General features: G+C 35.1%; 1 protein-coding gene across 1 annotated transcript; it reads left to right on the forward strand.

Moving 5' to 3' along the window:
• Positions 1 to 440: 440 nt before the first annotated feature.
• Positions 441 to 11,688, forward strand: LOC134229884 (fibroleukin-like; the record flags this gene model as incomplete). Its single annotated transcript, XM_062711669.1, has 6 exons — positions 441 to 500; positions 2,249 to 2,385; positions 2,589 to 2,685; positions 3,121 to 3,288; positions 11,031 to 11,287; positions 11,612 to 11,688. Coding segments are annotated over 5 exons (719 nt in total), but the record flags the coding sequence as incomplete, so codon positions are not given.
• Positions 11,689 to 24,941: the final 13,253 nt, after the last annotated feature.

Genomic DNA, 24,941 nt, shown 5'->3' on the forward strand with positions numbered 1-24,941 from the left:
AGCACCAAAAAATTAGTCTAAAGTCATTTACTAGATCTTGACCTTAAAACATCTTGTGTATTTTTCTTATTTTAGAAATGTTGCCCGCATGGTGCAGTGGTTAAAGCGTCAGTCGCGAAGCAAGGAGTTGATTTTTACGTAGCAGGTTTATTTTCCACTGTTTGCCGGGGAGACTGGTCTTTCGGATGAGACCGTATACAAGTCGTAGGATGAGACCGTATACAAGTCGTAGATGCTTGCACGAAAAAGATCCCTCATTGATAAATGGCCCTTAGTGCCGAGTATAGGACGAAATGTGTAGATCTCCACCGACAATTGTTGCGTCTTCATATCAGTGAGACATTCTCTCGATAGGCACGCTAAACAACACACAATCAATCAATCTTATTTTCTTAGGTATTGTTAAAATTGGTTTAATACATAATTTTTTTCTTTATCAGATTGTGGGATCCCTGTAGAAATAATTGAAAATACCAAATGGAATGTACAGGAATGGGAAGGTATAGGAATACAAAAACGAATGCATATTAAATGCTTAGATTCCTTCGTACAGCGAGGATCCGGAATGATCGTGTGCCATAAAAATGGGACCTGGTTAACAGACTTGGTTTGTGAAGGTTCGGAAAAACACATTATTATTTTACTATTTCTTTTTTATGCCCCGCCATGAATATGGCCTGGGCATATATTATTTGTCATGTCGACCGTCTCCCGGCCTTCTGTCCTTCCGTCACACTTCGCATTTAGCTAAGATCAAACCTCAGTTTCAAAGATATATTAATCAAACTTCATATGCTGATAGATATTGGTGAGATTTAAGCAACTGCATCGACATTTTTTTTACCTTGACCGCAGTTTTCTTAAATCAGTGTTTTATCAGAAGAGCGATTCAAGGCATTTGGGCCTCTTGTTTCTGTTCCTAAGTGGAGGATTTCTTTTAAACACATTCGTATGTGATTAAATTTCAGCATTTTCCCGAGAAGAACCAACAAAGCCTATAATACACAAGGGAAGCAATAAGATTAATATTCTGTAAACACGCAATATTAAGGGAGGAATAATACTAGTACTATATGATTTCATTCTACAACTGTAACGGTATATTAAAAGGATTTCTGTTAATGTATAATATCGTGAGTTGAGTTTTCAATGGCCAATCAAAAATGGAAAGTAGATATCCCAAGTTTTAAAGCAATCTGGCACAATTAAATATTTTGAATAATATTGGAAGCGCCGAAAACCTTTCCTGTTCTATAGAAGATGTACCCTTAATATTCGTATGTTCAACTCCTGCTAATACTTCTGGACTGAATAATGCACCAATAAAGACGGAGAATGAAAATTTCAATGTGTCAGCGGCAGGCGTTGGCACGATAAAGATCCCTCACTGCTCAATGGCCCTGAGTGCCGAGTAAAGGTCAAAATTTGAAGCCCTTCACCGGCATATGGTGACGTCTCCATATGAGTGAAAAATTCTCGAGAGGGACGTTAAACAATATACAATCAATCAATCAATCAAACTACAGAACACAAGCATTTCTAATGCAAGAACTGCTATAACGATAGTATTGTTCGCCCACCTTCCTCCAAGTCGATTTTCAGAAGGTAACCGATTCGATCAATTTAAAATATTTCTTAAAGATAATTATATGGATTTTAATAAAAAAAACTACTTATTTGTAAAAAGAAAAGACATAACTCTAAAATTTTGGTACAACTTGTGTTCTTCACTACAGAAATCAACAAAAAATATTTTAAAACCCCCCCCCCCCCTTATGACACAAATTAAAAAAAAACTGGCATGTAATATTGACTGTAAGTTCACAAATTCATACCTAAGCTTTTTGTGTGTCACGGGGATTGAGGCATATGTTTATTGACAAAAAATGCGTATTTTCCACCAATTTCAAAGCGATTTACAAATGTAACATATTTATTAATATAGCTGGAGTTGGGTAAAATTTAATATCTAGAGCCGGTAGACAATTCATCAATTACTATTGAACTATTCTTTGCATTTCAAAGAATTTATGGTCAAATTACCATTTAGATTGAATTAAATGGTTGCAAAAGGTAGGCGGGAATCGAGAGTTAGCGTGCATATTTCTTTAAGAAAGCTATGCAAGACTTTCTTAATTACATTAAGCTTTAAATTACAGATGAAGAGGGAAAAAAGATTTTAAGGGTCCTCCTTTTTCAAACTTGCATATATTTCGAGAATCTGTACATGTATTGTTTTCTGATTTAGTTCCTGCTGCTGATTGTAAGGAACTCCGTGAGAATGGTCACACTGATTCCGGTGTATACGAGATTTACCCTTATGGTGCCGATTCCGATTCAGTCCCAGCCTACTGTGACATGGAAACAATGGGAGGAGGCTGGACAGTATTTATATTTATGAATTAAGCCTTAAAATTTGCAAAGGAAATGTTTATTAGAATCTCTCATTCTGTCGTACAATTGATAGGGGACAAGAAACTTACTATCTGAATCTTTATCACTTTTCACATATATATTTTTGTCATTATAAAAACTGGATGAATAAATAGATGAATTTATTTTATTATTGATGTATTAATTTTTGTAAGGTAATACAAAAACGAGTAGATGGATCCCTGAGCTTTTACCAGAACTGGACGTGGTACAAGACAGGTTTCGGTACACCGGAAGAGAATGATTGGATTGGTAAATATAAATCTTCTTAAAACTGGACCATTATGATAAATTCATGTTTGACAAATGATTTATTCAGAAACATATAATTTAACAAAGAAAATTAAGATTTGATTTTAACACAAGGTAATACATGTACATGTATGTACATGTCAGTTCTCATCAATAGTTCCTAAAACAAATGAATTGGACAAGAATTGATATGTGCAGGAAAACGGAACATCTTGCTAAAATGCATTACAATGCTTGTGTTGTGTCCTCCTTTATGGTCTATGAAAAAATAAATATTCTCGAGGGCAAGAGAAAGAATTAATGTTCTGTGAACATGATGAATTACCATGAACGGTCAGCTTATTAGTTGAAATACATAAAGAATGTAATCTGATTTCGGGGGAACATTTCTTAAAAACAATGTGTATTGCAATACACCTATTAATCGTTATACAGGAAATGACGTAATTCATCAGTTGACAAGGGGAAACAACTCGTCTCTTTATGTCTCCATCACTCTCCAGAATGGTACAAGTCTGTACGAGTTGTACGAAAAGTTCGCCATATCTGACGAAACAGAGAAGTATAAACTTTTTCTGGCGGGACCTACAGCGGGCACACTAGGTAGGTGACAGATAGAATGTTACACAGAGTGAGATAAATTGTGAAGTTTATCACATTAAAGCTGATAAAACTCTTAAAAAGGCATCATTTTTCACCTTTGTACGACCTACTACGTTCCTGTACGCCTTTGTCCGCGATATTTCTTCCATTCCTCCGTATTTATTTGAAAATGTTTGGCAACATGTACCTGCTATACAACGCCTGGTACATGTTTTCATTTGAGTGATTTTATAGCCTTGCTTTCGACATGTACATGTCTCCGATAGCATATTTGTAGAAGTCTATAAACTGACCAAATACATGTTTGAAAAGTGAAAAATTCAATAAAAATTTTAACTAGAACTATACCGAAAAGTATATTATTTTGAATGCATTTGCTGCAATATACAAACCAGAAGTCTCTGTCGAGACTGTAGCTCTACTGGTTTGTACTTATCAAAAACCATTGCACTATTTTATGTATCTTTGTGTAGTCTACTTGTGTGCCAACTTATTTTGTAATCAAACTAAAACTGTAGAAGGAGTAGCGTTTTAAAGGAATTTCACAGAAAATTCTATTTTTAGTAACCATGGTAACACCGTTCATCGAAAACAAAAACCGATGCACTATTCTATGCATCTTAGTGTAGTCTACTTGTGTGCCAAGTTACACTGAAATCAGACCAAAATTGTAGAAGGAGTAGCGTTTTAAAGGAATTTCACAGAAAATTCTATTTTTAGTAACCATGGCAACACCGTTCATCGAAATCAAAAACCGATGCACTATTCTATGTATCATAGTGTAGTCTACTTGTGTGCCAAGTTATATTGAAATCAGACCAAAACTGTAGAAGGAGTAGCGTTTTAAAGGAATTTCACAGAAAATTCTATTTTTAGTAACCATGGCAACACCGTTCATTGAAATTAAAAACCAATGCACTATTCTATGTATCTTAGTGTAGTCTACTTGTTTGCCAAGTTATATTGAAATCAGACCAAAACTGTAGAAGGAGTAGTGTTTTAAAGGAATTTCACAAAGAATTCTATTTTTAGTAACCATGGCAACACCGTTCACCAAAATCAAAAACCGATGTACTATTCTATGTATCTAAGTGTAGTCTACTTGTGTGCCAAGTTATATTGAAATCAGACCAAAACTGTAGAAGGAGTAGCGTTTTAAAGGAATTTCACAGAAAATTCTATTTTTAGTAACCATGGCAACAACGTTCATCGAAATCAAAAACCAATGCACTATTCTATGTATCTTAGTGTAGTCTACTTGTGTGCCGAGTAATATTGAAATCAGACTAAAATTGTAGGAGGAGTAGCGATTTGAAAAATTGTTTACAGACAGACGGACAGACAGACGGACGGACGCCGGACGCATTACTATCGCATAAGCTCTTCTGGTCTCTGACCAGTAGAGCTAAAAACAAACACAGAATACATTCGTGTATGTAACAAAAACCGTTTGGATATGCACGCAAGCAGGTCGAGAAAACGAATCAAACGTTTACCTAAATACTTCTCTCGTTACAGGGATGTGCACATGTCGAAAGAAATATCTTATTTTACTTTTATTTGAAATATGCATCTCAGAAGTCTTGAAATCCATTGCTAACTCAACAGAAAAGAATACATAGCAGTTGGACACACTGGGTCCATGCCGATCAGTTTATTTAATCAGGGAAAATTTCAAAGGTGGAAAGCATACTGAAAAAGCAAATATTAAAAAAAACTCTTGTATGTAAATAAAATTTATGAATATGGCTTGACTGCATCAATTTTTTTATATAGCAGGCATTATTAAGAATCATTTCCCTGTGATGTGGAATTGTGTGTGTGTGTGTGGGGGGGGGGGGGTAATAAACATGCATAACACTCTCCTAAAAATAATTCAAACAAACGTCTGAAAAAGATAGGATTTCTTTACGATCAATTATTTTCAAATAAATACTGTGTACTGGCTTTATTAAGGTCTTTCGTCTCCAACGGAAGACCTTATTGTTTTCGTTCGGTTTCTTTTCCCCTGTTATTAATATTTTTTCTTACCGATTTTGTGCACGCGATTTCTCGATTTTCACCAAACTTTCAGATCTGATATATATTCATCTGAACCTTGTCGGAAATTTTCGTAGTCGATGACGTCACTTCCGGTCGCAAGATATGGGCGATTTTCTGATTTTTAGAGGGTCGGCTTGTCCTGAGATTTCCTCCTAAACGACTTAAGATATTTAGTTGAGATTTTCAGTGAAGGTAGAGGACGGATTGTAGATTTGACATTTTGCATATAGACCTTTCCAGGTTTAAGGGAATCGATGCTCGCCCGGGCTCAAAAAATAGGCTCACAAGCATCTCGCAAAATTTGACACGTTTTCGTTTATATCTTTTTACTTGTTAATATTTTGTTTAGACATATACATGTATAATAAAAGATATGCAATATAGTAAGATCTTTCATTTGATATAAAGAAAATGGGGTTAGCACTTCAAATTAGGGGCTTAGAGGGGCCAAAAGTCTCTCATCTTTAACTCTTTAATGAGCAATATTCTATGATACATTACTGAGGCAAAGATATTCATAAAGTTTGATCACATGTTACGTAATAAGGGGTCACGCAGGGCTAGAATGCTAAATCTTTGACGCTTTATATCTCGAAAAGCGTGAATATTTTGATAAGCAATATTGAACAAAAGATGGTCAAAATAATGTTCCCAACAATATCCATACATTTAATTTTTTTCATTTTTCATTTTTTTCCGTCGACACTTCTGTTGTAAACCGGAAGTAGTTTTAATAAAGCGATTTTTTTATCTTCATTTTCTAATGAATGTAAATGTTCATTATAGAGATTTAAAGAATGCATAGCATCTTAATATTTCCACCGAAAGTATGGTTCGTTCGAACCGGAAGTTGTCTAAAATGAGTATTTTCGATCGAAACTTTCGGGTAAGATTACTGCATGCTTGATGAAGAGTTGAAAGTCGTTTTGAGCACATACGGTCGCACCGGAAATGAATAAGAAGAACCGGAAGTTGATTGGAATTGATAGATCCCACATTTTTTGTGTTTCTGAACATATGTTGAAGAATCCTTGTGCCTTTTTACATTTTATCCTATCAATCGAATTATCCCAACACAGGTATTATTCCATCAGATATCAAATGTAAGACCTACTCGTTGCTCGCAAGGAAGTCGCATCTAGTTTTTGTTATTTTATATAAAACATAGACCTAATAATTTAATAAATATAACTTGATTTTATAAAGTTATTTATAATTTTTCATACACAATAAACGGGTTTATTCTGCTGTACATGGATGATCAAAATAGAAAAAACCTTAAAAATTTTTTTCTCAGAACCACTGGGCCAGGAAAAATGAAACTCATGTGGAATCGTCCTCAGGTAGTGTAGATTCAAGTTTATTAAAATCATGACCCCGGGGGTAGGGTGGGGCCAAAATGGCCGATCAAAGTTTTACATAGGAGTATAAAGGAAAAATCATTAATAATCTTCTTCTCAAGAACCACTGGGCCAGGAAAGATGAAACTGATGTGGAATCATCCTCAGGTAACGTACTGTAGATTCTAGTTCGTTAAAATCATGATCCCCTGTGGGCTTAAAATTCAAGCCCCCACCCCACCCCCATTCAGTAAACTTTCAGTTCTGATCTGACATGTAATTATTCTTAGCCGATGTGCTCAGGTGAGCGCTGTGGCCCCTGGGTCTCGTTAAGAATTCATTGCCTGACGTCACGGCGTCAGGCTGTATAAGGATTGATATTTGCAAAATCCTAAACTAATAGATCATACCTGAAGAGCTAGATTTGCATTGGAATTCTTTACCTGCACTTTAAAAGAAACAGTTTTCAGAAAAAAGAATGACATTACTGATGCTAAATACTGTAGTGTTTACTTCCTTTAATCTTTTTGCATGTAACGATTATTCCATGTGATTCACCGTTTCAACATGTCCGTGTACATGTATCTTTTTTTCTGCATTTCTATACTACTGGATCAGTCCATTTATATCTACGAAAGGGGTGAATCGCTCTGTTCGCGCCAAAAGTCACTGCTTTCTTCGCGCCTTTTCCTTGGATTGTTCTATTGTACAAATGGGTGTTCTAACTTCCATGGAATTAGAGTTTATCCTTTTAACCTCCTTCCAATGTTTCAGAAATTCTGTCTACAAATAATTGTTTTATCTCATTCTTTTAAACAGCAAATCGTATAAATATCAGTATACGGACATGCAACACTAGAAAAGAAATGATTTTTCTAATTTGTTTCCCGATTCCGCGGTTGGTTTATTCCAGAAATGGACTAGTCCAATAATAATAAAGAACGCATTTCAACAAAGTCATGGTCTCAAGATGCATGAACAATTATATGAATATGTCTCTGTTCAGATGCACATAATAAATAAGAAACAAGTGCAAAATCTTGGATTTTTCTTTCCACACAGGTCTAAGTAGTGAATTTACTTATTTCATTCTCTATATATGACAGTGGGACTCCCCCCACTTTAAGAAAAAGAAATAATGAACACATAACTACTTTTTACTTCAGTGGAGAAAATACACTCCAACAAAAAGTGTATTTAATTATATCTATTCTTTAAGAATGTTGACAATGCATGATTTGGTAACAGATTTTATAATAGGTGTTACAAAGAAGTTCGAAATCAATTTAGATCCCAGGGCAGATTTCTTCACTTGCAGACCCCCCCCCCCTTCAGAATACCAACTAGTGCATCCTCGATAACCAAGGGTTTCTGATACGCTACTCTCCTCATGAGGAATCAGAAACCGTTGGCTAGCGAAGATGTATGCAGTGTAGAGATGATTCTTCTAAAAGTTAAATACATGTTAAATCAAGATTTCTTTTACGCAAGGTTTTCAACAACAAAAGTATTGCTCAAAAGGTTTAACACTCCTCATGCATATATTGATTGATTTAGTCAGGCAAGCTTTTTAAAAGCTGTTACTTGTGTCAGCTTTAAAGTACAAAAATATTACGTACTAGGACATTAAAGAAGAGAAAAGCGGCATCCTAGAAGTATATATATATATATATAAACAAGAGGCCCACGGGCCTTATAGGTCACCTGAGTATTACGTAACAATTTTCAAACAATTAACTTTTTTTAAACCAGAGGCCATGAAATTCACAATTTTGAAAGATGCACCATTGCTTTTCATAATTATAAACATAGCATGCTTACTCTGTTTACTTAATACCCAGAGATAGATCAAAGTAACAAAGAGAACTGCACTTCCACTTTATAACCAGTTTTGCACCTAACCCCAACGGAACAACTGAACCTGCGGCCACATATTTCAAACTTTTCAAAGAAATAATGCGTTTTCAATATATAATAAATAGAGCCCCGCCCTAACAACAGAACCACTGACCCTGGGGCCATAAAATTCACAATTTTGGAAGAAGCTTTCTGGCTCATCTTAAGTATATGCTTTGTTACTTTATTTAATACCCAGGAGCAAAGAAGATTTTCAAAGAAATAGTGCATTTTCACTATATAAACTATATAGCCCCGCCCTAGGACTAGAACCCTTGACCCTGGGGCGATGAATTTTACAATTTTGGTAGAGGACTCAACGTTTATTACATTCTTGCCAACAATTTGCCTGCTTGATGTACAGGAGTAAAGAAGAAGATTTTTAAAGATTGCAATAATTTTAGTAGTTTTGGCCTCACCCCTCAGGCCCCAGGGGGGCGGGGACCATAAAAGTAACAATTTATGTTCCCCTCTACCCATAGATGATGTATACCAAATTTGGTAGAAATTGGTTCAGTGGTTTCAGAGGAGAAACTGAAAATGTACTCAGGTGACCTACAAATAGCATTCATTTCATCGATAACGTAATGTATTAATTGGATTGCAGTTTTACATATTTGAAATGTTACATGTACATAACACATGCATGTCTTTGCTTTTAAAAATATGTTGAAAACGGTATTACAAATTTCAATATCTTAAAAGGTTTATCAATTTCTAAGCAGCTAAATTTCTTGGATCTTTTAATTTTCGTTAATTTTATTGTGTATACAAGGAAATGCATAAAAAACCTATGTAAAATTTCAAATAAATAACAGCAGTCAGCAATTCATCAACCACGAGATCGAATACCTTCGAACAAATATTTCCTAAAAAACAAGACCCCAAGAAAAAATGTGTTTTAACAGTAGAAGAAAATTCAAGTCACCCCCGTGGCGAAATGGTCAGATCGCCTCATCTAAGTTTCGAAGTAAGGAGTTCATCCTTACTGTGCGACGCAGACACCGGCCCTTCGGATCAGACCGTATAAAGTATAAACGAGGTCCCATGTTGCAGTAGGTGCCGACATGAAAAAAGATCCATCCCTGCTTAATGGCCCTAAGTGCCGAGTGTTGGACAAATAGTGCAGGGCCCCGGTATCTTTATTTCAAAGTCAAAATCTTTATTTTATAATAAAATGTAAAAGCCAAGCAGACAAGAATTAAAATATTTTTTATACCCCCGCTCCGAAGGAGAGGGGGTATACTGTGTTACCCTTGTGTGTGTGTCTGTGTAGCTGTGTCCGTCTGTAACAAATTTTTGTCGCAGTTTTCTCAGCAACTACTCATCGTAGATTTTAACACAATCTTCTCTGAGGCATGCCATATGGTGGGATCCTTTTTTCTTTAAATCCGATGTCAACTTCCTGTTTGTCTGTGCATCTTCTCGTTTCATACATTACAAATTTTCGTCGCAGTTTTCTCAACAACTACTTATCGTAGATGCTTGAAATTTTAACACAATCTTCTCTGAGGCATGTCATATGGTGGGATATATTTTTGCTCAACTTCCTGTTTGTCTTTGCGTCTATCCGTTTCATTAAATTTTGTTTCACTGAGGTATTGTTATGTGCAAATTTTGAAATAATTAATTTTATAGGCGATTAAAAATTTGACTTAAGTCAAAATTTCTTTCTCCATTGGCAAGTGTTGGCGTGAGAAAATCTCCAGAGGGGCATTTTACAATTAATCTAAATTGAATGATAGCAATCTTGATCATCACAGAGCAGCAGCTTTCTTATATCGATTGCTTGACTGACATTGGAACTCGTCTTTGAACAGTACGTAAGGCATACCGCAAATGACCTGACACCTTGATAATCCTTATATTTAACCCCGTGTATAAACATGTCACGTAAATATAACTTACTATCTTGGGCTAGCTAAATGCTAAAATGAAAAAAAAAAACATAGAGCGATAACTCTATATACCTAACAATCTGTTCAACATTCGTTAACCTCCATCAACCAAGTTTTAGAACACAAAATCAGATGAAGAAAAAAAAAGGATTCCCTAATCGTGTGTATTTTTATGGCTTATTATGTGAAAGTTTCGAAAAATACATTTGTAAAATATAGAGAATTTTGACAATTTCTATGATGTTCAGAATTTTACTGTACCTTTCTGAAATTATTTTCAATACCTATTCAAATGTGAACTTTGAAGGATAACTTGTCGACGTGTCGTTAGTTTGTATTCGATGTACAACGTTTTGGGTAACTATTTTTTGTCGCCATAAAATTCACTTTTGTACATAAATCTGTAATAAAAATCATACCTGCATCTTTTCACTGGTTACGGTATTGTTTGCACCCAGTTACCAAAGACTTATAATGGTGGAACAACTGTATTATTTTAAAAAGAATATATTTTTACCCAGAACATAAAAGTATGAAGTCAGTTTTTTTTCTTTAAATGAAACAGGTGACAGTATGCTGAACACCGGGGATGGAACACGTGACTTGTCTGGGATGTATTTCTCTACTCACGACAGAGACAACGACAAATTCAGTTATATAAACTGTGCTGCTTATGGAGGAGGCTGGTGGTTCAAAGCGTGTTACCGCGCCTTCCTGAACGGTCCCTGGTATTCAGATAGTTGGAAGTGGCCTTGGTATCCTTCTGTTGAATCCGGGTCCTCTATCAAAAGGACACTGATGATGATCAGGCGGCATAAATAGGTAACAATATTCATTTAAAGAAAACATTCTATATTTCTTTGATAATTTCATTTTCACTGTGGCTTATAACCTGATACGCAAGTGATAAGTTATGCGATAGAGAGAGAGGGCTAAAATAGGCTGCACGTGCTGCCCAATCCTATTCACGATAACATCAGTGAATAAAATATTGTTTAAATTAAGTTGTGCGGTAAAATGACGTCTGGCCTGCCACAGTAAATTTTCAATTCAAACAACTAAATTTTCTTTCATTTATACGTATATGTACATACTCTGAGATAAAGAAGTTAAATATGACTTTTTACATTTTTAACTTTCTCACAGATGATGGTTAGAAAGGACTTCAGAAAGGCTTGCGGAACTATTCCCATGAAAGAGATCTTGTACATCTGGACTGAGACACTTTTACCCTCTAATTTAGTCTTTTTTGTCTAATTTTTTTTAATGAAATTGATTTTAAGAACTCATATATGTGTTATCAATAAAATTGAATCCAAAATTTTTAACTTATATTTTAAAATTTTTTGACTTACCTACACAACTGATGAAAAGATGAAAACTATATCATGAAACATATTGCCTAAGAACTCTCTAAAAATATACACACTATGACTATATAACATAAGTACGAACATAACCAACGATTTTTATTACACGATCGCGTAAATCTAGTGTTACAATACTCACGTACATACTCCTTCCATGTATATATGCTTTTATTTCATAGAAATATGGGTTGTAACAAATCAAAGGCGTATCAAGCACCGGGCGTGCAATCCTTCCATCCCCTCCTTGTTTTTTTTTTTTTTTTTTTTTTTTAAATTTTGTTTGTATATCAAGCAATACATTTACCTTAAGTTTAGTACATAAATTGATAAAATTATACATCCAAGTTCTTCTTTTATATTTCACTACCGAACTACACGGATATTATCTGTATGGTACAAGATATTCAGAAATATTGTTGTGTATTCTAAACACGGGCCTTTGGATCGCTTAAAAAAAAATTGTGTGTGTAAAAAAAATAAAGGTACTGAACTCTTACACTGGGTACCTAATTTCGCTAATGAAATATTTTTTATTCTAATGCTCTAAAATTCTACTTTCTATTTAAATCTATTCATAGATAAACATTCTTCAATCTACCAAAGCTCATTCCGAAATTCCACATATTTCTTGAGATATTCTGAAATCAATTTCAAAAATGACCTTTCTTTTACTCGACATTAGCTTGGGCCCCTGGTCATTCACATGTAAATAGATGGTGTTTGAAGTGCGGCGAAGAGTTGCATAGTATTTGCAAAATCTTTCAACAATTTAAAGTTGATTTCTTACTCCAGATTGTAACGTTAAGTCCGTAATAATATTTCTTTCGCGAAAAATAAATTTGAAAACGTCTACATCAACAACTACCGCCATGTTGATTACGAATGTAAATGAAGCCATGGTAGAACGAATTTTTCCCGGAATGCATTATATACCTTTCGATTTTCAAAACAATTAGTTAAAATGTTGTTTATAACTTAGTTACACCATAAGATCAAACTAAAGAAAAACCTTGTAAAGCTTGAATGCAAATGAGCAAATATTCATTGAGTTTAGAATAAATTCCGGGAAAAATTTGTCCCGTCTTTCCCGCTTTACAATTAGTGAAGGCCCAAGCTGATGTCGAGTAGAAAAATTATTGTCCATTTGGGAATTGATTTCAGAATATCTCGAGAAGTATAAGGAATTACGGAATGAAATTTGGTAGTAATGAAGATTGTTTATATTTGAACAGATATGGATAGAAAGTAAAATTGTAAAGCATTTGATTTAAAAGAATTTTACTGGCGAAAGTAGGTACCCCATGAAAAGAGTTCCATACCTTTATTTTTTTTTCCAACACCTCAATTTCTTTTTTCTAAGCGATCTGAAAGCCTGTGATTCTAACATGAAGTCACGACTCGTTTATTCCGGTATACGGGTATAGCAAATACATAGAAATGGACAAAATTGAAAAATTTGAGTTACATTGACGGTCAGTCCTAGACCGTGACAAGGGTGGATGCCAAGTCATTTATACAGATAAGCTATTTCAGAGATATATTCAAGAGACTGTCCTTATAGTCCATGAGTCACTGGGGGTGGTCAGTACCATTTTGGGTGAATAAACTTTATAGTGATATTTGGTAAGGTATATCCCTAACTAGTGAGAAAATGTGTGATAGCATCAAATCTGTTGAGGCTTCAATGCTTGAGACACAGTTATTACCCTTTATTTGCTCAAATTAGGTATTTTGAGCTAAATATATTTACAACCTGCAAAGTATTTGTCACACAGTTGCCAACCGTGATAGAAAGTTCTACCAGAATCACTCCTAGATTTGATGAACATATTAAAAGAGTTACTAGCCGTGATTCTAACAAAAATTGCATATTTTTACCACTTTTTTTTCAACAATTACATGTACCTAAAATTGTATAAAGAAAAAGATAAGTACCAACGCACATTTACTAGTTTCTATTAGTTATTCGTCCGTCGGTGACGAAGATGACCATCGTCTCATCTTCGTGGGGGAGGGGATGACCTGGACGGTGGGTGCAGAGGTGACTGGTCAGGCCGATGCTCGCACAAGCAGATGAAGGAGTTTTTCGACTAGAGCCACGCCCCCTTCTTTGTAAATCTCAGCTGGGATGGAGTATCCACCAGGTGCTTTGCCAATTGCTAACAGACTAATTGCTTTTTGGATCTCATCCCACGTGGGAACGGTGTCCAGTGACTGGTTGATGGGAACCTGGGCAGTCGGTTGATGGCTTCGTCGTTGATGGTTCAGAACGCCATTGAAATGTTCCGCCCACCTGTCGAGTATCTTCCTTCTCAGTGATGAGTGTTAACCCGTTATCACTGAGGAGAGGGATAGAGACTGATGGAGTTGGCCCTTAGACTTTCCCAAGTCCACAGTGAAAGTTCTTCCTGGGCCTGTCATGAGGTTCGGCGTGGCGTTGGATCTCGACAGCTTTGGCATTCAGCCAGGAGTCCTGCATATCACGAATCTTTTGCTGTACTATGCTGCGAGCGTTCCCCAGAGCGTCTTTTTGGCTGTGGAGGTGGATTCATCTATATGAGCCTTGTAAGTGCGATGTTTGTCCTCTAGAAGCTACGTGATCTCGGCACGGTTCTCATCAAACCAGTCTTTCTTTTTTTTTTGGTGAAGGGCCCAAGACACTCGAAGGCTGTATTGTACACTGCATTACAAAGTGTGTTCCATGCTGCTTCCACATCGTGGTCATCCAGCACGGTGGAGTTCAGGTGTACTTCCAGGGTGTCAGCAAAGTACTGAGAGGTGAAAGGCAACTTGAGCTTACCAACGTTGAGACGTTTTGAACGTGCAGGTCCGCGACAAGCGACTTCCAGTGAACCCGCACCTGTCACATTCGTTGCTCGCCTATCGCCACAGGGTTTTGGTTGGATGATAGAAGGAATTGAATATGATCAATGACTTGCGCGATGAGATTGATTAAAATGAAGAAATGTTGCGCGTCGCCGACCTCACCCTCTCGCCCGCAACCATCTAGATCAAGTGGCAAGACAAATGCCAGGACGTCTGGAGATGGAGACAGATGCAGCGGATGACTAAGACGTGCTATATGTACCTTGCCTTGTTCCAAGCATTCCACGGTGCTTGCTGCACCCGCCTTCTCCTCCGTTGAACCTTGGCGGTTTTTTCGCCGGTGCACAGTCTTTACATCCGATATAGGTAGGCAAGCCCTCAATCAACAGGGTTTGACGCCCGTCAGTGCTTTGTTTAGAGAGTGCTCTCCTAGAGGGATCTCCCTTAAGAGTGTACGGGTTCCCTCTACCCGGACTAGTGGAGGGAAGAGGCGTCAGGCCATTGCAGGTCGTGAGACACAGCCCACTGCCCACAAAGCACATATATGATTGTGCACATATGTTGCTTAATTTTGATGTCAAAAAAAATATTACAGGTTTAACTTAGATGAACATTCAAGTGTCCATTATCACCATGGTTTAGCTTGAGATTAAATGAATAAAACATTTTACATAAAGGCTCTACTTGAGATCTGACATATTCACATTATTTTTTTAAGTAAATAAAGAATACACGCACAGGGTAAATCAGGTAGTTTTCCTTCAAATTTCATTATTAGGATAGGGATAAAGATTCACTATTAAATCAAGTTATGTATATTTGTTCTGAAATAACATTTTGAAAATATTAATACGTGATAAAATTCTTTAAATAAAATGACCATGAAATATGTTTTTGGTGTGAAAATTGTCACAGTACTATTTTTTTTCCTTTGATTAAACTTTCAAAATTGCATATTCCACTTTTATGATCAATGGTAGAATTATATTCGTATATAATTTAGACGCTTCATTACAGAGCCGATATTGAATAATACCTGAACAGGGTAATAGCATGGTCTGCATTCGAAAGAATTTTCAAGAAAATATCACCAGAAATAAGATAGAAATCGCGTATTGAAAAACCAACCTTCTTCTTTCAAAAACACAGCTGAGAGAACCAACATGTTGGGTTGGTGTATATAAACAGTTGATACATCATTAAAGCCACAATTGAATGCTATCGTACATTTTTTGAAGGTAGAGATGTATGTCCTTCATAAATTAACTATGAAAATTATTCACCCGAGATGGTACCGATACCGAAAAATTCATGGCCTGGCTCATGGACTATTAACATTTTAACAGAGATTGAAAGATACTTTGGCAAGTTACTAGCTGCAGATCTGTAGCGTTATTGTTTTGACCATTATGGTCAAAGACAATATAAAACCATTACGCTACAGTTTGACATCAAGAAGAAGCTTGAGTTTCTCATTGACAATATCTTTGTGGTTTTTGGAGACCAGGTATTCCAAAAATCTATTGGAATTCCCATGGGTACAAATTGCGCTCCGTTATTAGCAGACATTTTTATATTCATATGAAGCAGAATTTATGCAAAATCTTATGCGTGAAAAGAAGAAAACACTTGCTGTGGCCTTCAACTCGACATTTAGATATATCGACGACGTATTGTCAATTAATAATGATCATTTCCATTCCTACGTCGACACGATATATCCTGGTGAGCTTGAGATAAAAGATACCACCGAGTCCGACACTTCTGCTTCATACCTGGATATTTTACTTGAAAAAGACACTAATGGTAATCTAACAACCAAGCTATATGATAAACGTGATGACTTTAACTTTGCTATCGTCAACTTCCCTTACTTATGCAGCAATATACCTTATATCTCAGTTGATTCGATACGCAAGAGCATGCTCTACGTATGAACAATTTCTTAAACGAGATAAATTATTGACAAGCAAGTTGATGAAATAAGAATATCAACAGTCTCGTTTAAAGTCATCATTTCGTAAATTCTATGGTCGATACAATGACCTTGTCAGCAAATCCAATTTATCATTGAGTCAAATGCTGACTGACGTTTTTCATACCAATTGTTAGTCCATTATTTATACACTGAATTGACGACGGATTTTTTCCGTTATTTCCTGATCATGACAACGAGCACACGGCGGGTGTGACCGGTCGGCAGGGGATGCTCACTCCTCCATGGCACCTGATCCCACCTCTGATGTTTCGGAGGTCCGTGTTTGCTCTGCTCTTATTTTGTATATTGTTTAATGGACGTTGAGATTGAATACTGTTCGTTATTTCCATATCCTTCTACAGCTAGCAAATTACATGCAATTTTGTTACAACGCTAAAGCAATACCCTCTGACGGGAATTGTTACATGTAAAACTGACTTTCCATCTCCGCAACAGGTAATTTAGATCTAATTCAATATAAAACAAATTTACCACCATGAGACAGCTAATAATGATCTGTAATTGATTTAAAAGTTTTACCTATGTCTGAAAGATCCAGTTTCTATTATAAGTATCTCGAGATAAACTTTTAATTTTTTTATCAGCATACGCTAGTATCGAGATCATGAAAGATTGCAAAGCAACTCCCAGGGTATATAGAAAGAAACCCGGGGTAAATCCCCGTACATCATTGATTGAACCTTTATAACTAAATATAACTTGCAGTCAACCAATAATTACATACAGAAAACAGAAAGGTCATGGTCATCATCGTTTTAGTCGATTATTCCTCGGTGGAAGTGGGCTGGCATGTCGCCTCTTTTGCACGATCCCTTACAAAAGACCTCACGTGTTTAGTAAAGATACTATAATCTCTCCGTAGAAAGTCTGCCTGTCAAAAAAGATATATTGTGTTTTTAATAGTTTTGATTCAGTTCATTTATATTTTAAGCATATCTAATGCCAAATATGAACGTTTAGCCAATGTCTGCAGAATCTTCTGCAAGATAAAGTGGTTATAGAACAACAAGTAAGGTGTCTGCCCTTTCATTTACGCTGATCACTCTTTTACGAATACAACACAAGGATTAAGGGCGTTGAAACAGTAGTAATGGTACTTCCGAATACCTGGCCGAAGACTAAACTTTAGAAAAGACTTCCAGTCTTACTTAGTTCCCACCACGGCTTGGTTGGTTCATTCTATTCTACTGTCCAAAACAGGTCGGAAAGACAGTCATTGTCTGTTTTTAATATAAATATCTATTCCTTATAATATTTTTGTTAGAAGGAGATTAAAATGACAGACAGAAGTATAACTATCAGCACTACCATCGATAAAGTTTGGAGTTATGATAAATCTTGGATTGTTGAACAAATTAATTTTAAGTATAATCGAATACGTGGGAATGTAAACTTGAAGACACCCCCTTCTCTTAAAACGGAGAGAAGTGTGAAGTTTCTTTGATCGTATTTTAAGTTTTTCATTGCTTGTTAACTCAATCGAATTTTATAAACCAGCTTTACTTACTTGAGTTGGAAAACTCCTTCAATTCAGTAAATTAAATATTTCGTTATGAAAACCGGATAAATTTTAATGTTTGAGCCCATAAGTACCTCGAGGAATTTCAATATGTTGCTTATAATCACCAAGAGCGATCAATTTTTTCTTCTTTGAGTCTGCACCCATCACTGGGCATCTAAGCAAATCAGTGAAAACTTTAGACACATCAGATTCAGTAGATGCGATTTTGATGTAAGAAATACACTGCTGCAAGATGCTTTTAAAGGTTGACAGATTCACCTACCTATTATACAGCTTTTCATTGTTCATATAAACTGTATATCAAAAGATTTTATAGTAAAACAACAAAACCAATACTCTTGGAACTTTATAGAGTTAAGTTTAAATTAATAAATTTCAATCTTTTTTAAAATGATTGAGTGATAGATTCTTGCTGTTGTACGAGTCAGCGATAACTTAACTTTATTTCGGCGGTATGAACGATTTTGAAAATTCTTGGATTTCTCTGGCGGTCCCAGTGAGCATACTCCTTTTCGGAAACAAAAGGCACGATCTTTTGGTTACTAAGGGGGTTGTTATCCTTATTCGAGTGCACCGTTTTACGTCCCATTCGACGGACATTGAATTTTAAAACAAGATGTCCATAGCCACATCGCTCATCTGAGCACAAGTCAGTTCAGTATTGAAAAGTTTAAAAGAGGGGATTTGAATATTAAACTACCTGATGCTGCTTCCAAATGGTTTTTGTTCTTTAGAAGAATATTTTTACCTTATTATTATTTTTCTAAAAAAATATCCCAAACTGTAGCTCAGCCCTACCTCTGGGTGCCCTCATGTAAATCTATCAAATTCAACACTACCTGAGGATGCCTCCATATCAATATGACTCATCATGACTTTTCTGTTCTTGAAAAAAAAGGCTTTTACTATATATTCCTTTGTAATATTTTGATCCCCCATTACCACCTGAGAGTTATGACTTGAACAAATTTGGGTCAAGAAACGAGCGCACTTTTTTGTGCGTAATAATTATACAGTTTTTTCAATGGGTGGCACTGTATTATATTTTTTCGGAGAGCTACAGATCTGCAGCTAGGATCAACGTAGTAGAATATGAAATTTTAATTTTCAACTTAAATTACGGTCGTCACCCGCGTGGCGCAGTACGTGGTAAGAGCTCTACTTTAGAGTCGCGAAGTAAGATGTTGATCCTTACGTCGCGGGTTCGAATCCCACTGTGGGACATGGACACCGGTCCTTTGGATTAGACTGTATAAACCGAGGTCCCGTGTCGCAGTAGGTGCTGGCACGAAAATGAACCGTCCCTGCTCAATGACCCTGAGTGCCGAGTAAAGGACAACATTTGCAGCTCTCCACTGGCAAGTGGTGGCGTCTCCATATAAGTGAGAAATTCTCGAGAGGGATACAATCAATCAATCAATAATTACGGTCCCTTTAAGGATTTCAGAATAATATAATGTTCGATATTGTCGATGTAGATGATTTTTGAAATGAATGTAATAACTATATATAAAAAAACAAACTAAGTCTCACATATTTATCTATTAGTTATTTCTAAGGAGGACAATTTTAAATATTAACGTTTCTTTTCATTTGAACCGTATATTGGATGCAATTTTATAGAATTTTCAGTTCTAAATAACAGTGGCTGCTAAGATGAAGCGCACAGTGCTTTTATTAGATGAGGATGAAGAATTTATAAAGTGTCAAACCATATTCAAACACATACTTTATTAATTCCAAATTTATCAGTTTAATCATGATTTAACAAAATTGGTAAGGATGAACACGCAATAACCTATCCTGAACTCCCTCAGTTTCAGTTCCATTTTTCCTTTGGCTCTGTGAGGGAGGTCAGTATAGTGTTTTCCCCTATATCACTACCTGTGTTAAAATAAGGTGTATCAGTAATTAGAACGTTTTAAGCATTCACATAAAGAGGAAATCATAAAATGTGTCGGACTAGACAAGTAAATAAAAATGAGCACTATCACAGTTACATACTATTTTTGTTTTGAAATCTGAAAATCAATCAAGTTGTTCAGCCAATTCAAACTCTTTGTTTATTTTTATTCAGGGATATACTAGTTCTGCCTATCATTAATTGGATTGTATTTATTATATACAGAAATACCCTCACATTTTCTAAAACGTCCACTGGCAGTAACGGAACAAAAAGGGCCCCAAAGGGCCTCCTTCACCACTTATATTTGACCACAATATTTGAAGTATTCCGGGCTGTTCATTTGATAATGAGCTATTTAAAGGATTATTATGTGGAGATGTTTTCTAGTGTTGCAACTCCCATAGACTGGGCGTATAATTCTTTACTGCTAGAGAGTTAATGGACTTTGAGATTGAATACTGTTCGTTATCTCCATATCCTTCTTGAGGTAGGATGATACTAACACACATCAATTTCAATTACTGTACTTTTTAAGTCGATTACATATGCAAATTAAATCAGAAGGCTTACAGACTAGTCCCACCTTCTGTACTTTATAAATCTGCCAAACATGTAAATTAATTCAAAGGCTCAGGGGCTACATCACCCAAATGACTCCACCCATTTAATAATAAGGCTTGATAGTGTGTTCTTACAGAAGGCTCAAGATCTAACTCCACCTATTTGATAATAAGCAAAAGGCTTGATTGAGTTTACTGTATGATCTTACAAATCTACCATATGTGTAAATTAAAAAGAATACCACCCATTTAGTATTAAGGCTTGAAAACATTACTATATGTTCTAACACAAGGCATAAGATGACCTTAATCTGATTTGCAGATTTGGTTCGGTAAGTTATTAAAACAACAGCAAAAGTCATTTGATAAAAAACATCATAGGAGAAATACATATGAAAAAAAATATATTCCCGTAATAAAAATTCATGTATAATCCAAACGCACATAATTTTTTTTTTTTTTTCTGGACTGGTGAACAGTATTCCTCTGAAAGAAATGGCTCCAGATCATCGTCCCAATTCTCCCCCTCTGTCAAATCTTCATACTTAGGAAGAGGCTGCCCCCCCCCCCCCACTTTTTTTCCCCAACATTACCTTTACTATAGAAAATGTTCATTGAAGGAAAAGTTGCCCCCCCCCCACTTTTTGATGAAAGTATAGTGATATCAAAGAAAAGTCTAGAAAAAATTGGAATTGAAAGTAACTTGGCTTTGAAAAAGTTGCCCCCCCCCCCCCCCCCCCCCAACGAAATAGAATTTTCGAGTTCGGGCAACTTTTTTTTTGCTTGTCAACTTTTTCAGGTAAGTAAAAAAGAATTTTTTCTCTAGTTGCCCCCCCCCACACTTTCAAAAACGATGCTACGTGCCTGAATATATCAACTCAAAATCATTACTTCTACAAGCCTCTGAAAAAATAACTTAGCAGTCAATAACCCTCTAACTTAACATTTAACACAACATCTTCCTCTTACTTGATGATCTCATTAATGAAATAATCAAAGGAACTGATGAACCACCATGTGAAATATTTTTACCTTTTTGATATCTTTGAGATTAAATCATAAAAAATAAAGAAAACGTAATGTTTTTTTTTTTATTTATTTGAACATGAAACCCAGAATGAAATAAAAAAAAATCACACAAGGAATCCATAAGTTTTGCTTGCACTTGTACAAACAATATCATGAATACGTCGATAAGGATTTATATATGTGTGAACTTCATGGTCACCATTTTCTTCCACGCGTGTCTTCGAATAATGGATTGCGAGCCCGATTTCATTGTTTCGATTTAAAAAAAAAACTTCATAAAAACTGTGTATGTATGTGCTCATTTCCATTTAATATTCTTTGATTATTTTATTAATAAAAAACGCTCTAAATTTACAGTCTTTCAATTATCATTTTATTTAACTTTAATTAAAGATTCAATTGTAATACTGAAAAAATATTTATCATCCGGAGTTATAACTTAAAAAGACAGTTTTCAAGAACGAGTCAATGGTCGAAAAGTTATTATATACATTAAAAACTTGATAGTGTAAAAAATTCTATCATATCAAATTTTTATCAGTTGTAATTCATAAATACCAAAAAAATCGAAGTCTGACATTTCACCAACCTATGAACTCTGTCCTAGTCCATGCAAAATAAGAAAACGGTTCACGTTTACATAATATTTAATCAAAGAAATAGAGACAAACGTCACGAACAACAGGGGAATTTACAAAACACTTCCTTACATATGCTGAGTAATCAAAATCAAGAGTACTATAGCTGTTATAGCTGTTTACTTCTTTACAAGACAATACAGTGTAGTTGCTTGCTATATTTTGAACTTTTCAACCGAAATGTAGATATCATATGATGAGTAATCAAAATCAAGAGTCACACATTTGCATTACTATAGCTATTTACTTCTTTACAAGACAATAGTTGTTTACTGTATTTTGAACTTTTCAACCAAAATTTATTATTGAGAGGGTAATTAGACATAGTATAAACATATATTATAACTATATAATAAAGTTCAAACACAGCGCACCTAAAAGCATTCATGGCTTCAAATGTAAAAGCTGTCTTCTCACAACGAATTAATGATGATGGTGAAACGTCAATGTTTGTAATAGAGAAGAATAATTCTTTGAGAATTAGGAAAGGACAGTACTCCATCACGATGTCCTATTGCAACAGGAAGGTCTACTCCCACATTCAAAGTAAGTTTAAAGCTTTGTTTAATGGTAATTTATCAGGAAAATTTAAACTTTTTATCCTCATAATTATTACATTATTAGATACTTTCTTTCTTTTTTCCTAAAGTATGGATTCGTCACCGTGAAAAACATTTACGTTTACCTGGTATAATATAAATATATCAATTACTGAATACATATCTGATTAAAGTGATATTACATTCCGGATGAGGCATTAATATGAACTTTTAACATATATCTTTTTCTGTCTCCTCCTGACAGATAAGGCAATGGGAACATCGACTTCCCTTCCTGATGAGGTAATGCTGCCTATGGCAGGGTTGGGGGAAGAGATATCGGCAGTAAGAGACTTTGTAAAAATCTGCAACCCCCGAGTCCTCCAATGGTAAGTTTTCTTGAATTTTGTTTTCATGTGAAGATGATGATATTGATATCGATAGCCGTTTAAATAATTCATACAGTTGATAAACATGTACGTCGAATAGGCAAAATTCCAGAAGTATCCGTGTCTTTAATATAGCTCAGAATCTGCGTGCCAAATAACAGAAAATTTACTATTGTCGAATCAGACGATAACGAAGATGTGGCAACTTTTAAAGATTCATTTCCATCGACAGAAGTTAGAATTTTTTACTTTAGAATTAATGTTAACCAAGAATAATGAATACTCAATCCAAGAAGTGGAAGAATTTATACCCTAATCCTATTTTTAATTATTTTATCAAGATTCAACCTTTTTAGGCGTTCATGCGTGGTGGGATTAAAGTATGAGACGATTAAACTTAAGGCATCAGCAGATGATCTTCCGGAGAGAATCGAAAAAAAGAAAAGAAGTTGACGTAGACGATCAGCAATTAGAAATAATCAAAAATCATATGGCTGACATTTGTTATACACACGTGGTGGAATTGCACAATGAAACGATTCAACTTAAGTCGTCAGCAGATGCTCTTCTAGACGAAATCCATAAAAAAGGACTTTACAGAGTTAAACAACAATTAGAAACAATCAAAAATCGTATGACTGACATTTATAACTTACTATGTGTCATGGATTTTCACGTTAAGCTTTAATAAGGTCAAAATTAAAAAAAGTTTGTTAGCAGTTGCCTACCGAACTATTTAAGTTACATTCGATTCAAAGTTTTTAACCTATTATTTGCTATCCAACAGAAATTAGAAAACTAATATTATTTATTATCATTATTGAAAAAAAAAAACCTACATATCCACTGTGAAAATTACAAGTTGACAATTTCAAACATTTTTTTTTCATTTTGACCTAATGTTTTATATGATGCTTACTTCTGACTTGGTTGAGTTTCTATTGCTTAACCCTTTTATTTACTCATTTCATTGTTGTATATTAAGATTCATTAATTCAGTTGTATATTATAAAGATTTTAAATTATGAAAGAAAAGCAATTTTTCAACATAATGAGCCTTTAAGGATAGTAAAGTCATATTATACTGACACGCAAAAGAAACGCAACAAGCAGTAATCTACAAATGTTTGATTTTTTTTTTATCTTCTGATTTTCAAAAGCGACTAAAGTAATGCTAAACTCACTTTTCAGAACATCATAGATTTTATAAAAATATTAAATGTTTATCTTTTTACTTTAATAAGTAAATTATGACTGTTAAAACACCCCCCTCCCCGCCATTCAAGTAAAATGTGCAAGACTGCCCTAAACAACAATTGCAGCTTAATTTCTATGAAACAATAGGTTCATTAATATTGAAATCTGAGCGAGGGAATTATTCTTTTCTTTTTTAAATGCCCGTACTTCAGATGATTAGGTCGAATTTTCTCTAACTTAGAGCAGTGTAGCCACCCTTGGACTTCCGGTACAGGGACTGTCCTTAATGCAGATGATACGTAAGACCCTGTTGAGGCGTATTGTACTGAAATTTCGCTTTAGCAACTCTCCATCATCTTTACATTGAAATTTTCCAGGTAAAGCAATGAAAATGCGTACATAAGCCATTTTCAAGTATCCTTAGCATCGTTACGGGAAACAAAAGGAGAGTTTATTTTTTGGAAATATTGCTGCATTACTTATGATGAGCAGTAAAAAAAC

The sequence above is a fragment of the Saccostrea cucullata genome, unplaced genomic scaffold, assembly GCF_032062105.1.
Source record: "Saccostrea cucullata isolate Sc308-1 unplaced genomic scaffold, CSIRO_AGI_Scuc_v1 ctg3843, whole genome shotgun sequence".
In the NCBI taxonomy this organism is placed as follows: domain Eukaryota; kingdom Metazoa; phylum Mollusca; class Bivalvia; order Ostreida; family Ostreidae; genus Saccostrea; species Saccostrea cuccullata.